The 14,425-nt window shown below is 50.6% G+C and overlaps 1 protein-coding gene across 4 annotated transcripts; it reads left to right on the top strand.

Annotated features, from left to right (window-relative positions):
- Positions 1–1,064: 1,064 nt before the first annotated feature.
- LOC147112185 (rho-related GTP-binding protein RhoG-like) lies at positions 1,065–14,206 on the top strand. Of its 4 annotated transcripts, none has more exons than XM_085999807.1 (2): positions 1,065–1,294; positions 11,197–14,206. In XM_085999807.1, exon 2 carries the CDS (start codon positions 11,222–11,224, stop codon positions 11,798–11,800), a length of 579 nt encoding a protein of 192 aa, XP_085855933.1. In that variant the 5' UTR covers positions 1,065–1,294; positions 11,197–11,221; the 3' UTR covers positions 11,801–14,206. The 4 variants fall into 4 exon arrangements, with proteins under 4 accessions (XP_085855933.1, XP_085855936.1, XP_085855935.1 ...); XM_085999810.1 differs by lacking the exon at positions 1,065–1,294 and adding an exon at positions 2,204–2,871; XM_085999809.1 differs by lacking the exon at positions 1,065–1,294 and adding an exon at positions 2,878–2,976.
- Positions 14,207–14,425: the final 219 nt, after the last annotated feature.

Here is a 14,425-nt window from a genome sequence, read left to right as displayed (position 1 = left end):
CAGGAGGGTCGTTAACCAGAGGACACAGATTGAAGGGAATTGGCAAAAGAACCAGAGGGGACATGAGGAGAATTTTTTTTAAAGAACATAAGAACATAAGAATTAGGAGCAGGAGTCGGCCCCTCGAGCCTGCTCCGCCATTCAATGAGATCATGGCTGATCTTCGACCTCAACTCCACTTTCCCGCCCGATCCCCATATCCCTCGATTCCCCGAGAGTCCAAAAATCTATCGATCTCAGCCTTGAATATACTCAACGACTGAGCCTCCACAGCCCTCTGGGGCAGAGAATTCCAAAGATTCACCACCATCTGAGTGAAGAAATTCCTCATCTCAGTCCTAAATGGCCGACCCCTTATCCTGAGACTGTGACCCCTGGTTCTAGACTCTCCAGCCAGGGGGAAACAACCTCTCAGCATCGACCCTGTCAATCCCCCTCAGAATCTTGTATGTTTCAATGAGATCACCTCTCATTCTTCTAAACTCCAGAGAGTATCGGCCCATTCTACACAATCTCTCCTCATAGGACAGCCCTCTCATCCCAGGAATCAATCTAGTGAACCTTCGTTGCACCGCCTCCAAGACAAGTATATCCTTCCTTAGATAAGGAGACCAAAACTGTGCCCAGTACTCCAGGTGTGGTTACGCAGCGAGTTGTTGTGATCTAGAACACGCTGCCTGAAAAGGCGGTGGAAGCAGATTCAATAGTAACTTTCAAAAGGGAAATTGGATAAATACTTGAAAAGGAAAAAAAAAATGAGAGCTCTGGGGAAAGAGCAGGGGGGAGTGGGACTAATCGGAGAGCTCGTTCAAAGAGCCCGCAGAGGCACGATGGGCCGAATGGCCTCCTTCTGTGCTGCATCATTCTATGAAACAATTTCAGAAAGTGCCAAAAATATACATTCAAAAAAACAGACACGCACCCAGATAAAATCAGCATGTTCCTGTCCAGACTCTCAGTTTCAGTGTTACTTGTTGCAAGAATGTATTTAAAGTAGAAAAAAGTGCTAGAAGCAGGCTGTGGGGGGGGGGCGGGACGAGTCTCTCCCGGAGTATTTTAATAACTGTTCCCTCCCACCGGCTATAATATCCTCTCATTATGCAAACTGCACCCAGTTGGTGTGTGTGAATCTCGGGAGTCATGTCGTCCACGGGTTGCAGTCAGTGTCTGTGGTTTTCCCCAGCTGCCAGGACTCTGCATGTGAGGAGCTGAGAGCCATCACTACCAGCCGTGAACTTTTGGACAAGTTTCTCGTGGCAAGCGGCCGTTTCGATAAAGGAGCCCGCAGCACCGGGTGAGATTTAACTTAACCCTTCGGGGTAGCGCTTGAGGCTCGTGACGCCAACCTGTACTTTTATTAATCGGGAGAGAGAATTAAAAAAAAGGAATTGTTTCCACTTGTGTGGGGAGAGTCTGAAACTAGAGGGTCATAAATATAAGATAGACACTAATAAATCCAATCGGGAATTCAGGAGAAACTTCTTTACCCAGAGAGAGGTGAGAATGTGGAACTCGCTCCCACAGGGAGTGGTTGAGGTGAATAGTATCGATACATTTAAGGGGAAGCTGGATAAACACATGAGGGAGAAAGGAACAGAAGGATATGGGGATGGGGTGAGATGAAGAGGGGCGGGAGGAGGCTGGTGTGGAGAATAAACACCGGCACGGAGCAGTGGAGCCTGTTTCTGTGCTGTAAAGTAATTCTATTTAAAGAAAGTTTTGCATTTCTGTAGCGCCTTTCACGACCTCAGGACATCTCAAAGCGCTTTACAGCCAATGAAGTACTTTTTTTGAAGTGTAGTCACTGTTGTAATGTAGGAAACGCGGCAGCCAATTTGCGCACAGCAAGCTCCCACAAACGGCAATGTTCAGTGATGTTGGTCGAGAGATAAATATTGGCCCCGGGATACCGGGGAGAACTCCCCCTGCTCTTCTTCAGAATGGTGGCCTAGTGATCTTTTACGTCTACCTGACAGGGCAGACGGGGCCTCGGTTTAACGTCTCAAAGACGGCACCTCCGACAGACGGTGCTATTTAAGTTCTCTCTTTTTTAGACTAGGGGGAGTTATTAAAGCTGTCCGATCAGACATGTGATTAGCTGTTTAAACCTGCAGTTCACCCGACGCTGCCTGCAACAAAAGTGTATTTAAAAATAGTCACAGTCTGGTTTGGGCAAGAGAGATGGGTGGGGGGCGGTGGGGGAGATATTCAGAACGTCGGTCCAGAACTGCAATGTTCTTTCACCAGCATGGGACTTGTGAAAGGTGATTGTGAGACTCTCTCAGGTGACAGAATATAAACAGAAACTGTTTTAAGTTTCATGTTGCCTCAGTGAAACTCACATTTCTTCATTCCAGTGAGTTTGAGAGCAAGCTAGACAGGTTGTGCCTTCGGGTAGGTGGCTGACAGCTCGTCTGTGCACGATCCTTTCACTGAGATTGGTATGGGCTGGGTTTTAATGAACAGTCAGTGTCGCTCCCACTCCCTATAGATTGTGAATCTCTCTCTACGGCGCCCTCTCATAAAGCCAGTGAGTTTAAAGTCACAGCGAGTGTACAATCCGGGCAGATATAACTTGCCTGTAGGATTCCTCACCTATTTCTGGATCCCGAGCTGTCACTGTGATCTTTAATGTTTGTCAAAGGACCAAATAATTCCGCAGCTGTTAGCAACCGTACTGGACCTTAAACCAGCCACGGCTCAGCAAGGCTGACAGTAGAGGACAGGACCGGACCGGACCGAGGTTGGAAAAGGGTAGGGGAGGGTAACAGTGACATCAAGCTTGGGTTCTAGCGACAGTGCAGCAAGGCGAGGCTGAGGAGTCCCATCTTCCCCATGACGTGCGTAAGAGGGAGTTAGTTAGGAGACACGGTGAGGACGCGAGGAGCAGTGTGTGGGACGGGGGGATTTGGAGCTTAAGAGGATCGAGAGAGGAACGCTCTGAGGAGCCCCGACCCTGGTATTATTGATTTGAAGGTGAGAGAGACACATGAAAGATTTAGATAGGGTGGAGGGGCTGGAGGTAAGATCAGATTCAATTATCAGAGGACAAACCAATTCTGCTACCCTACTGAGATGCTCAGGTTTTACGGGAATGCCGTGGCTCAGTGGTTAGCACACTCGCCTCTGATTCAGATGGTCGTGGGTTCAATCCCCACTCCAGAGACTCAAGTCCATAATCCAGGCTGACACTCCAGTGCAGTACTGAGGGAGCGCCGCACTGTCGGAGGGGCAGTACTGAGGGAGCGCCGCACTGTCGGAGGGGCGGTACTGAGGGAGCGCCGCACTGTCGGAGGGGCAGTACTGAAGGAGCGCCGCACTGTCGGAGGGGCAGTACTGAGGGAGCGCCGCACTGTCGGGGGGGCAGTACTGAGGGAGCGCCGCACTGTCGGAGGGGCAGTACTGAGGGAGAGCCGCACTGTCGGAGGGGCAGTACTGAGGGAGAGCCGCACTGTCGGAGGGGCAGTACTGAGGGAGCGCCGCACTGTCGGAGGGGCAGTACTGAGGGAGCGCCGCACTGTCGGAGGGGCAGTACTGAGGGAGCGCCGCACTGTCGGAGGGGCAGTGCTGAGGGAGCGCCGCACTGTCGGAAGGGCAGTACTGAGGGAGTGCCGCACTGTCGGAGGGGCAGTACTGAGGGAGCGCCGCACTGTCGGAGGGGCAGTACTGAGGGAGCGCCGCACTGTCGGAGGGGCAGTACTGAGGGAGCGCCGCACTGTCGGAGGGGCAGTACTGAGGGAGCGCCGCACTGTCGGGGGGGCAGTACTGAGGGAGAGCCGCACTGTCGGAGGGGCAGTACTGAGGGAGTGCCGCACTGTCGGAGGGGCAGTACTGAGGGAGCGCCGCACTGTCGGAGGGGCAGTACTGAGGGAGCGCCGCACCTTCGGAGGGGCAGTACTGAGGGAGCGCCACACTGTCGGAGGGGCAGTAGTGAGGGAGCGCTGCACTGTAGGAGGGGCAGTACTGAAGGAGCGCCGCACTGTCGGCGGGGCAGTACTGAGGGAGCGCCGCACTGTCGGAGGGGCAGTACTGAGGGAGCACCGCACTGTCGGAGGGGCAGTACTGAGGGAACGCCGCACTGTCGGAGGGGCAGTACTGAGGGAGCGCCGCACTGTCGGAGGGGCAGTACTGAGGGAGCGCCGCACTGTCGGAGGGGCCGTCTTTCAGATGAAACATTAAACCAAGGCCCCGTCTGTCCTCTCAGGTGAACGTAAAAGATCCCATGCTAACTATTGGATGAAGAGCAGGGTAATTCTCCCGGGTGTCCTGGGGCCAATATTTATCCCTCAATCAGCATCACTAAAGCAGATTATCTGGTCATTATTACATTGCTGTTTGTGGGAGCTTGCTGTGCGCAAATTGGCTGCCGCGTTTCCTACATTACAATAGTGACCACACTTCAAAAAGTACTTCATTGGCTGTGAAGCACTGTAATGCAAGTCTTCGTATTTTTTGAAAATTGTAGAACAAACAACAGTAAGAACAAACCAGTCACAGTGTGCTGGAGCTCCCGACAGGTTTCCTATCTCAGTCACGTTGCTGTGAGCAGGTTCTACCCCTCCCCAGGCCAGAGAGCGAGAGAATCAGCCCAGAGCTGCCTTTGCTCGGCTCCCAGTGACTGATTTCAGAGGCTGTGCCTGCCTGGCGAAACCATATCCCCATAATGTCTCCATCATCAAAGACCACCTACTTCCACCTCCGTAACATCTCACGTCTCCGCCCCTGCCTCACCCCTCTGCTGAAACCCTCATCCATGCCTTTGTTACCTCTAGACTTGACTATTCCAACGCACTCCTGGCTGGCCTCCCACATTCTGCCCTACGTAAACTTGAAGTCATCCAAAACTCTGCTGCTCCATGTCCTAACTCGCACCAAGTCCCGTTCACCCATCACCCCCTGTGCTCACTGCCCCGTGTCCTAACTCGCACCAAGTCCCGTTCACCCATCGCCCCCTGTGCTCACTGCCCCGTGTCCTAACTCGCACCGAGTCCCGTTCACCCATCACCCCCTGTGCTCACTGCCCCGTGTCCTAACTCACACCCAGTCCCGTTCACCCATCACCCCCTGTGCTCACTGCCCCGTGTCCTAACTCGCACCCAGTCCCGTTCACCCATCACCCCCTGTGCTCACTGCCCCGTGTCCTAACTCACACCCAGTCCCGTTCACCCATCACCCCCTGTGCTCACTGCCCCGTGTCCTAACTCACACCCAGTCCCGTTCACCCATCACCCCCTGTGCTCACTGCCCCGTGTCCTAACTCACACCCAGTCCCGTTCACCCATCACCCCCTGTGCTCACTGCCCCGTGTCCTAACTCACACCCAGTCCCGTTCACCCATCACCCCCTGTGCTCACTGCCCCGTGTCCTAACTCGCACCCAGTCCCGTTCACCCATCACCCCCTGTGCTCACTGCCCCGTGTCCTAACTCACACCCAGTCCCGTTCGCCCATCACCCCCCTGTGCTCCCTGCCCCGTGTCCTAACTCGCACCAAGTCCCGTTCGCCCATCACCCCCTGTGCTCACTGCCCCGTGTCCTAACTCACACCAAGTCCCGTTCGCCCATCACCCCCTGTGCTCGCTGACCTACACTGGCTCCCGGTCCAGCAACGCCTCGATTTTAAAATTCTCGTCCTTGCTTTCAAATCCCTCCATCCCATCTCTGTAACCTCCTCCAGCCCTACAACCCTCCGAGATCTCTGCGTTCCTCCAATTCTGGCCTCTTGCATATTCCCGATTATAATCGCTCCACCACTGGCGGCCGCGCCTTCAGCTGCCTGGGCCCCAAGCTCTGGAATTCCCTCCCTAAACCTTTATGCCCCCTCCTTCTTGAAGACACTCCTTAAAACCTACCTCTTTTGACCAAGCTGTCCTCGTATCTCTTTATCTGGCTCGGTGTCAAATTTTGTCTGATTTACGCTCATGTGAAGCACCCTGGGACATTTTACTGCGTTAAAGGCGCTATATAAATGCAAGTTGTTGTTGTTGTTGAAGCAATAAGATCAGGAAGCCTCATCTTCTGGGGGATGGGGGAGTGGGGGGCTTGTGACCATCTGGCACTGACCTGGGAGACGTAAAGAGACTAGTGAAAAATCCCCAGATAAAGGACTGAGTCAGGTCTGGGACAAGGGTCTGGAATTACCCTCAGTGCCCCAGGCAAGGGGCAAGGGGAGGCAAACAATGAACATAAGAATGTAAGAAATAGGAGCAGGAGTCGGCCATTCGGCCCTTCGAGCCTGCTCCGCCGTTCAATAAAATCATGGCTGATCTTCGACCTCAACTCCACTTTCCTGCACCACCCCCATATCCCTTGATTCCCTTAATATTCAAAAATCTATCGATCTCCATCTTGAATATACTCAACGACCGAGCCTCCACAGCCCTCTGGGGCAGAGAATTCCAAAGATTCACCACCCTTTGAGTGAAGAAATTCCTCCTCATCTCAGTCCTAAATGGCCGACCCCTTATTCTGAGACTGTGACCCCTGGTTCTAGACTCCCCAGCCAGGGGAAACATCCTCCCTGCATCTACCCTGTCAAGTCCCTTCAGAATTTTGTATGTTTCAATGAGATCACCTCTCATTCTTCTAAACTCTAGAGAATATAGGCCTAGTCTACTCAATCTCTCCTCATAGGACAGTCCCCCCATCCCAGGAACCAGTCTGGTGAACCTTCGTTGCACTCCCTCTATGGCAAGTATATCCTTCCTTAGGTAAGGAGACCAAAACTGTCCACAATACTCCAGGTGTGGTCTCACCAGGGCCCTATATAATTGCAGTAAGACGTCTTTACTCTTATACTCAAATCCATTGTAATAAAGGCCAACATACGATTTGCTTTCCTAATTGCTTGCTGTACCTGCATGTTAACTTTCAGTGATTCGTGTACAAGGACACCCAGGTCCCTCTGAACACCAACATTTCCCAATCTCTCACCATTTAAAAAATAAGCTGCTTTTCTATTTTTCCGACCAAAATGGATAACTTCATATTTCTCCACATTATATTCCATTTGCCATGTTCTTGCCCACTCACTTAGACGGCCTATATCCCCTTGAAGCATCTTTGCATCCTCCTCACAACTTACATTTCCACCCAGCTTTGTATCATCGGCAAACTTGGATATATTACATTTGGCCCCCTCATCCAAATCATTGATATAGATTGTGAATAGCTGAGGCCCAAGCACTGATCCTTGCGGTACCCCACTAGTTACAGCCTGCCAACCCGAAAATGACCCGTTTATTCCTAATCTCTGTTTTCTGTCCGTTAACCAATCCTCAATCCATGCTCGTACATTACCCCCAATCCCATGAGCCCTAATTTTGTTTAATTACCTCTTGTGTGGCACCTTATCGAATGCCTTCTGAAAATCCGAATACACCACATCCACTGGTTCCCCCTTATCTATTCTGCTAGTTACAACCTCAAAAACTCAAAAAACAAATTTGTCAAACGCGATTTCCCTTTCATAAATCCGTGTTGACTCTGCCCAATCCTATTATTATTTTCTAAGTGCCCTGTTACCACATCCTTAATAATAGATTCTAGCATTTTCCCTACGGCTGATGTGAGGCTAACTGGTCTGTAGTTCTCTGTTTTCTCTCTCCCTCCTTTCTTAAATAGTGGGGTTATATTTGCTACCTTCCAATCCGCAGGAACCGTTCTAGAATCTATGGAATTTTGGAAAATGACAACCAATGCATCCACTATCTCTATAGCCACCTCTTTCAAAACCCTAGGATGTAGGCCATCAGGTCCAGGAGATTTATCGGCTTTCAGTCCCATGAATCTCTCCAGTACTAATTTATTACTAATATTAATTTCTTTCAGTTCCTCATTCTCACTACACCCTTAGTTCTCCACTATTTCCGGGAAGATTTTTACACCGATTGCTCTCTTGAGGTCAGGATTGGGTTAACATTAACCACAGGGTTCAGCTGAAGTTAATTTCCCCATTTATTTTTGGAAATTCTAGAGAACGCTGATGATGTTACAGGGAAACTGACTCAGAGGCATGACCGAGATCGATAGTGTGGACACTCATTAACCCTTCAGTCATCATTTTAATTCTGCGAATGTGCGTCTGCGTGTGTATTTTGTTTTATTTGTTCCTGGGATGTGGGCCTTGCTGGCAAAGATGGCAATTATTGCCCATCCCGAATTGCCCTCGAGAAGGTGGTGGTGAGCCGCCTCACTGAACCGCTGCTGTATACTTCTTTGTAGCGGTTAGTTACAACTGAGTGTCTCGCTGGGCCATTTCAGACGGCAATTAAGAGTCAACCACATTGCTGTGGGTCTGGAGTCACATATCGGCCAGACCGGGTAAGGGCGGCAGATTTCCTTCCCTGAAGGACATCAGTGAACCAGCTGGATGTTTGCGACAATCCGATAGCTTCATGGTCACCATTACCAGCTTTTTATTCCAAATTTATTTAATTAATTGAATTTAAATTCCCCAGCTGCCGTGGTGGGATTTGAACTCACGTCTCTGGATCATTGCTCGGCAGCAACTCGCCAAGGCTTCTTCGGCAGCATCTCCCAAACCCGCGACCTCTTCCACCTAGAAGGACAAGGGCAGCAGGCGCATGGGAACACCACCACCTCCAAGTTCCCCTCCAAGTCACACATCATCCTGACTTGGAAATATATCGGCCAATCCTTCATCGTCGCTGGGTCAAAATCCTGGAACTCCCTCCCTAACAGCACTGTGGGAGCACCTTCACCACAAGGACTGCAGCGGTTCAAGAAGGCAGCTCACCACCACCTTCTCAAGGGCAATTAGGGGCGGGCAATAAATGCTGGTCTTGGCAGCGATGCCCACATCCCAGGAAAGAACAAAAAAAAGTCCTGCACTGGGAGCGTCAGCCTGGATTATGGGCTCGTGTCTCTGGAGTGGGACTTGAACCCACAACCTCCTGACTCAGGCTTGTAAATACTTAACAAATCCTCCGAGAGCTGGGGAACGTTACCTTGCTAAAATTAAAACAGAACTCGGTATCTGGTTTCATTAATTTATTCAGAGTCTTCGCAGGCACAGATGTTTATTAACAGGTCCAAAATATTCCTTTTTATTTTTACTCATTCTCGGGATCTGGGCGTCACTGGCAAGGCCGACACTCATTGCCCATCCCTAGTTGCCCTTGAGGAGGTGGTGGTGAGCCGCCTCACTGAACAGTGTGGTAGCGGGTTTGATACAACGGAGTGTCTCGCTCGGCCACTTCAGAGGACAGTTGGTGTGGGCCTGGAGTCACATATAGAGTCATAGAGTTATACAGCACAGAAAGAGGCCCTTCGGCCCATCGCGTCCACGCCGGCCATCAAGCCCTGTCTAATCTAATCCCATTTTCCAGCATTTGGTCCGTAGCCTTGTATGCTATGGCGTTTCAAGTGCTCATCCAAATGCTTCTTGAATGTTGTGAGGGTTCCTGCCTCTACCACCCTTTCAGGCAGTGAGTTCCCGATTCCAACCACCCTCTGGGTGAAAAAGTTCCTCCTCAAATCCCCTCTAAACCTCCTGCCCCTTACCTTAAATCTATGCCCCCTTGTTATTGACCCCCCTACTAAGGGGAAAAGTTCCTCTTTATCTACCCTATCTATGCCCCTCATCATTTTGTACACCTCAATCAGGTCCCCCCTCAGCCTTCTTTGCTCCAAGGAAAACAACCCCAGCCTGTTTAGTCTTTCTTCATAGCTGAGGCGCTCCATCCCAGGTAACATCCTGGTGAATCTTCTCTGCACCCTCTCCAAAGCAATCACATCCTTCCTATAGTGAGGCGACCAGAACTGCACACAGTACTCCAGCTGTGGCCTCACCAGCGTTTTGTACAGCTCCATCATAACCTCCCTGCTCTTATATTCTATGCCTCGGCTAATGAAGGCAAGTATCCCATATGCCTTTTTAACCACCTTATCTACCTGTTCCGCTGCCTTCAGGGATCTATGTACATGTACACCAAGGTCCCTCTGACCCTCTATAGGCCCAGACCGGGTAAGGACGGCAGGTTTCCTTCCCTGAAGGACATCAGATGGGTTTTTATGACAATTCGACAGATTCACGGTCACTTTTACTGAGACCAGTATAGTTTTTTTTTCTAAATGGTCCAATTTTAAAGGGGGTGCAGGAACAGTGAGACCTGGGGGTGTACGTACACAAATCATTGGAGGTGGCGGGGCAGGCTGAGAAGGTTGTTTAGAAGGTAAACGGGACCCTGGGCTTTATTAATAGAGGCACAGAGTACAAAAGCGTGGAAGTTATGCTGAACCTTTATAAATCACTGGTTAGGTCCCAGCTGGAATATTGTGTCCAATTCTGGGCACCGCACTTTAGGAAGGATGTCAAGGCCTTGGAGACGGTGCGGAGGAGATTTACTAGAATGGTACCAGGGATGAGGGGCCTCAGCTATGTGGAGAGACTGGAGAAGCTGGGAGGAGCTGTCGAGCAAGCCTTGGCGAGTTGCTGCAGTGCATCTTTACATAGGATTACATAGGATATACGGCACAGATACAGGCCATTCGGCCCAACCAGTCCGTGTCGGGGTTTATGCTCCACTCGAGCCTCCTCCCGTCTTTCCTCATCTAACTCTATCAGCGTAACCCTCTATTCCCTTCTCCCTCATGTGTTTGTCCAGCCTCCCCTTAAATGTATCTATACTATTCGCTTCAACCACTCCCTGTGGTAGCGAGTTCCACATTCTCACCACTCTCTGGGTAAAGAAGTTTCTTCTGAATTCCCTATTGGATTTCTTGGTGACTATCTTATATTGATGGCCTCTAATTATGCTCTTCCCCACATCTTGTAGATGGTACACACTGCAGCCACGGTGCGCAGTGCTGCACTGTCGGAGGTGCCATTTTTCAGATGAGACATTAAACCGAGGCCCCGTCTGCTCTCTCAGGTGGACGTAAAAGATCCCACGGCCGCTATTTCGAAGAAGAGCAGGGCAGTTCTCCCTGGTGTCCTGGGGCCAATAGTTATCCCTCAATCAACATCACAAACAGATGATCTGGTCATTATCACATTGCTGTTTGTGGGAGCTTGCTGTGCGCAAATTGGCTGCCGCGTTTCCTACATTACAACAGTGACTACACTTCAAAAAAATACTTCAGTGGCTGTAAAGCGCTTTGGGATGTCCTGAGGTGGTGAAAGGCGCTGGAGAAATGTGAGTTCTTTCGTTAATTTATGGTTGAATTTATTGCAGGTTGGGTGGGAAGCGGCTCTGAAGGATGGTGACCATCAAGGTGATGTTGCTGGGCAACGAGCTTGTGGGGAAGACCTCGCTGATTGTGTGCTTGACCACCAGCGCCTTCCCCAGGGACAGTCTGCCTACCGTCTTCGACACCTTCAGCACCCAGATAACCGTGGACGAGCGGATGGTGATCCTGAACCTGTGGGACACGGCGCCCCAGGAGGAGCACCGTCTCTCTATCCGGCAGTTCTACTACCCCCAGACAGACATCTTCATCATTTGCTTCTCCATCTGCGACCCGGGCTCCTTTGAGGACATCTGGAATGACTGGTACCCCGAGGTCAAGCGCCATCGCCCCAATGTGCCTGTGCTCTTGGTGGGCACCAAGAAGGACCTCCGGCACGACCCAGCCACCATCCTGAGCCTGCTCAAGCGCGAGTCGGCGCCGGTCAGTTACCAGCAGGGCGCCAGCCTGGCCAGGAGAATGAAGGCGGTGAAGTACCTGGAGTGCTCGGCGCTGCTCCGGGAGGGGGTCAGCGAGGTGTTTGAGGAGGCCGTGCGCGCAGTCCTGCACAGAAACCACGGCAAGCGCGCCAAGTCGTGCGTGCTGACGTGACGAGAGGGGGGCAGCGTAGCCATGGACCCAAAGCCTTCGTCCGCAAAACAATTTTCTTTTTGTTGCACTAAAACCTTCGCCGGCAGGAGAAGATTAAAAAAAAAACCTTCACTTCAGCTGATGTTCTGGATCCTTCCAACCCAGGGACTTCCTCTTGGGTTCCAGGACTGCGAAATCCTTCAGATCGAAGATCACCGAGGGGAAACGCGAGCTGCGATTTCCCAGTCAGGCGCCACCCACCCAACCCCAGCGGGAGGGCTCCTGACCGGCAGTGCAATGTTGTGCCGTCGGCGTATTAACCGTACCTGCTAGAGACATCTATCGTCAGAAGCACGGCTCCGCACTAGCTGTTAATTGCAATGCCAGCTTTCGAGGTCGCGTCTAATTTTGCAACAGCAGATTTCTGATTGGTCCCCTTGGAGGACAAGTCACACCCGGCAGTTTATCTGGAATGTGTAACTTGCCTTACTTGATGCCCAGTGGACAGATTGTGTGTACGCCCAGCCCAGCAGATGGACCTACTCATGGGTCAGAGCGTACAAGGAGCGACAGAGTCCTCAGCATTGGGATTTGAAAACCGAAACACGCCCAAGTACCAGAGATTGCCAACCCTCTAGGATTGGCCTGGAGTCTCCTGGAATTAATCGCCAGGACACTGCCGCCAACAAAATACCTGGGAGAAAAATCCCGGGGACATTAAAGAAATTATATTTTGTTTACTAGTTATAAAAATATTGGACGTGGGGTAAAAGGTCAAGAATCATTCAGTCGGTTAATGAAGAGTCTGCTTGCTTTCCAATTGGCCGTGGGAATTGTATAATGGTGCAGCACAGGAGGAGGCCATTCGGCCCATCGTGCCTGTGCCGGCTCTTTGAAAGAGCTCTCCAATTAGTCCCACTCCCCCCTGCTCTTCCCCCCCCCATAACCTTTTGTCCAATTGCCTCCTAGTGCCCCGCCCCCACACTCCCATCATTTGTCATCCGACCAGCCCATCCGCATGATGCCCCTGCCTTCCCGACCAATTGGAAAACGAACAGTTACTCGACTGAATGACACTTGACTCTCAGTCAAACAGCTTTTCTCCACCTCCCCACCGTCCCGTCTCCAGTATTTTTTTAATAAGAAAATGAAAAACAACAGACAATTATTTTTAACCCCCCCCCCCGCTTTATGATTCATCTCCTGGGTTGCTTGCAACTGTGTCCGGGCATGATGGGCCGAATGGCCTCCTTCTAAGAACATAAGAAATAGGAGCAGGAATAGGCCACTCGGCCCCTCGAGCCTGCTCCGCCATTCAATAAGATCATGGCTGATCTTGGGCTCAAAGCCACTTCCCTGCCCGCTCCCCATAACCCTTCACTCCCTTATCTTGCAAAAATCTATCTATCTCCACCTTAAATGTATTTAATGACCCAGCCTGCACTGTTTTTTGGGCAGAGGATTCCACAGATTTACGACCCTCTGAGAGAAGAAATTCCTCCTCATCTCAGTTCTAAAAGGGCGACCCTTTATTCTGAAACTATGCCCCCTAGTTCTAGATTTCCCCACGAGGGGAAACATCCTCTCAGCATCTACCCTGTCGAGCCCCCTCAGAATCTTAGATGTTTCAATAAGTTCACCTCTCATTCTTCTAAACTCCAATGAGTATAGGCCCAACCTGCTCAACCTTTCCTCATAAGACAACCCCTTCATCCCAGGAATCAACCTCGTGAACCTTCTCTGAACTGCCTTCTGTTCTGTTGGAGGAGATTAATCTTCAAGTCCTGCCGACTCCAGGGCGATCCTTGGAGGGTTGGCGATCCTGACGCTGCCGGATGTCTGGGTGGAAAAGCAAATCAACTACTGGAGGCACCAGTTTACAGTTTTAAAGAAATAAGAATTATTATTATTGTGTAAGAGTAATTTTACCAATATGTCACTCATGGGATTGTCCACAATCCTGCCCCCTCGCCCCGCCATTGACCAATCACCGACTATCCCAACAAAACGAACCACAGGCAATGGAGTGTTCTGATTGGCTGAGACCTTCAGAGGTGTGATTGGGTGAAAGCTTCCAACAGAACATTGAGACTGGCCAACAGCTATACCTCAAATAGAGTTTTATGATTGGTTGACGGCTTGAAGCAGTGTGCTGTGATTGGCTGATTAGCTTGATAGGGCATTACGATTGGCCAACTGCTGCAAAACAGTGTTGTGATTGGCTGGCCGCATCCAAGAAGTTTCTGGAATCCGTCCCGGGAGAAACCATTTCTGCCTCTGTGTGGGGGGGGATGGAGTTTTACTGTTAATCATTTAATCCAAATAAAATGCCTTTAACAAACAATGAAACTGTCAGAGCGTAAAAGGAAATGTAAAACTTTGCACCTGAATGACTTTTCCTTTTATTAAACATAGTTTATAACTGGTCTGTACGGAGTCTCCTCTTCATTGTGAGTGATTTTTTTTAGTTTCATCAAATTCGGTGTTTTGGGGAAGAATATAATCAAAATGGAGCGAAAACAAGGTGAAAATCAGACCCGGGATTCACCGGGAAAAGGGAACAACTTTGACAAAATTAATGGGCAGGAGGTTTACCGGAATGGTAGCGGGGCTGAGGGACTTCAGTTCTGTGGAGACACTAGAGAA

This window comes from Somniosus microcephalus, chromosome 10, assembly GCF_052327205.1.
Source record: "Somniosus microcephalus isolate GS21.2 chromosome 10, FLI_Smic_1.0, whole genome shotgun sequence".
NCBI classification, from domain to species: Eukaryota; Metazoa; Chordata; class Chondrichthyes; order Squaliformes; family Somniosidae; genus Somniosus; species Somniosus microcephalus.
The sequence above is the reverse complement of the archived record's forward strand: the minus strand, read 5'-3'. Positions and strand labels throughout refer to the sequence as shown.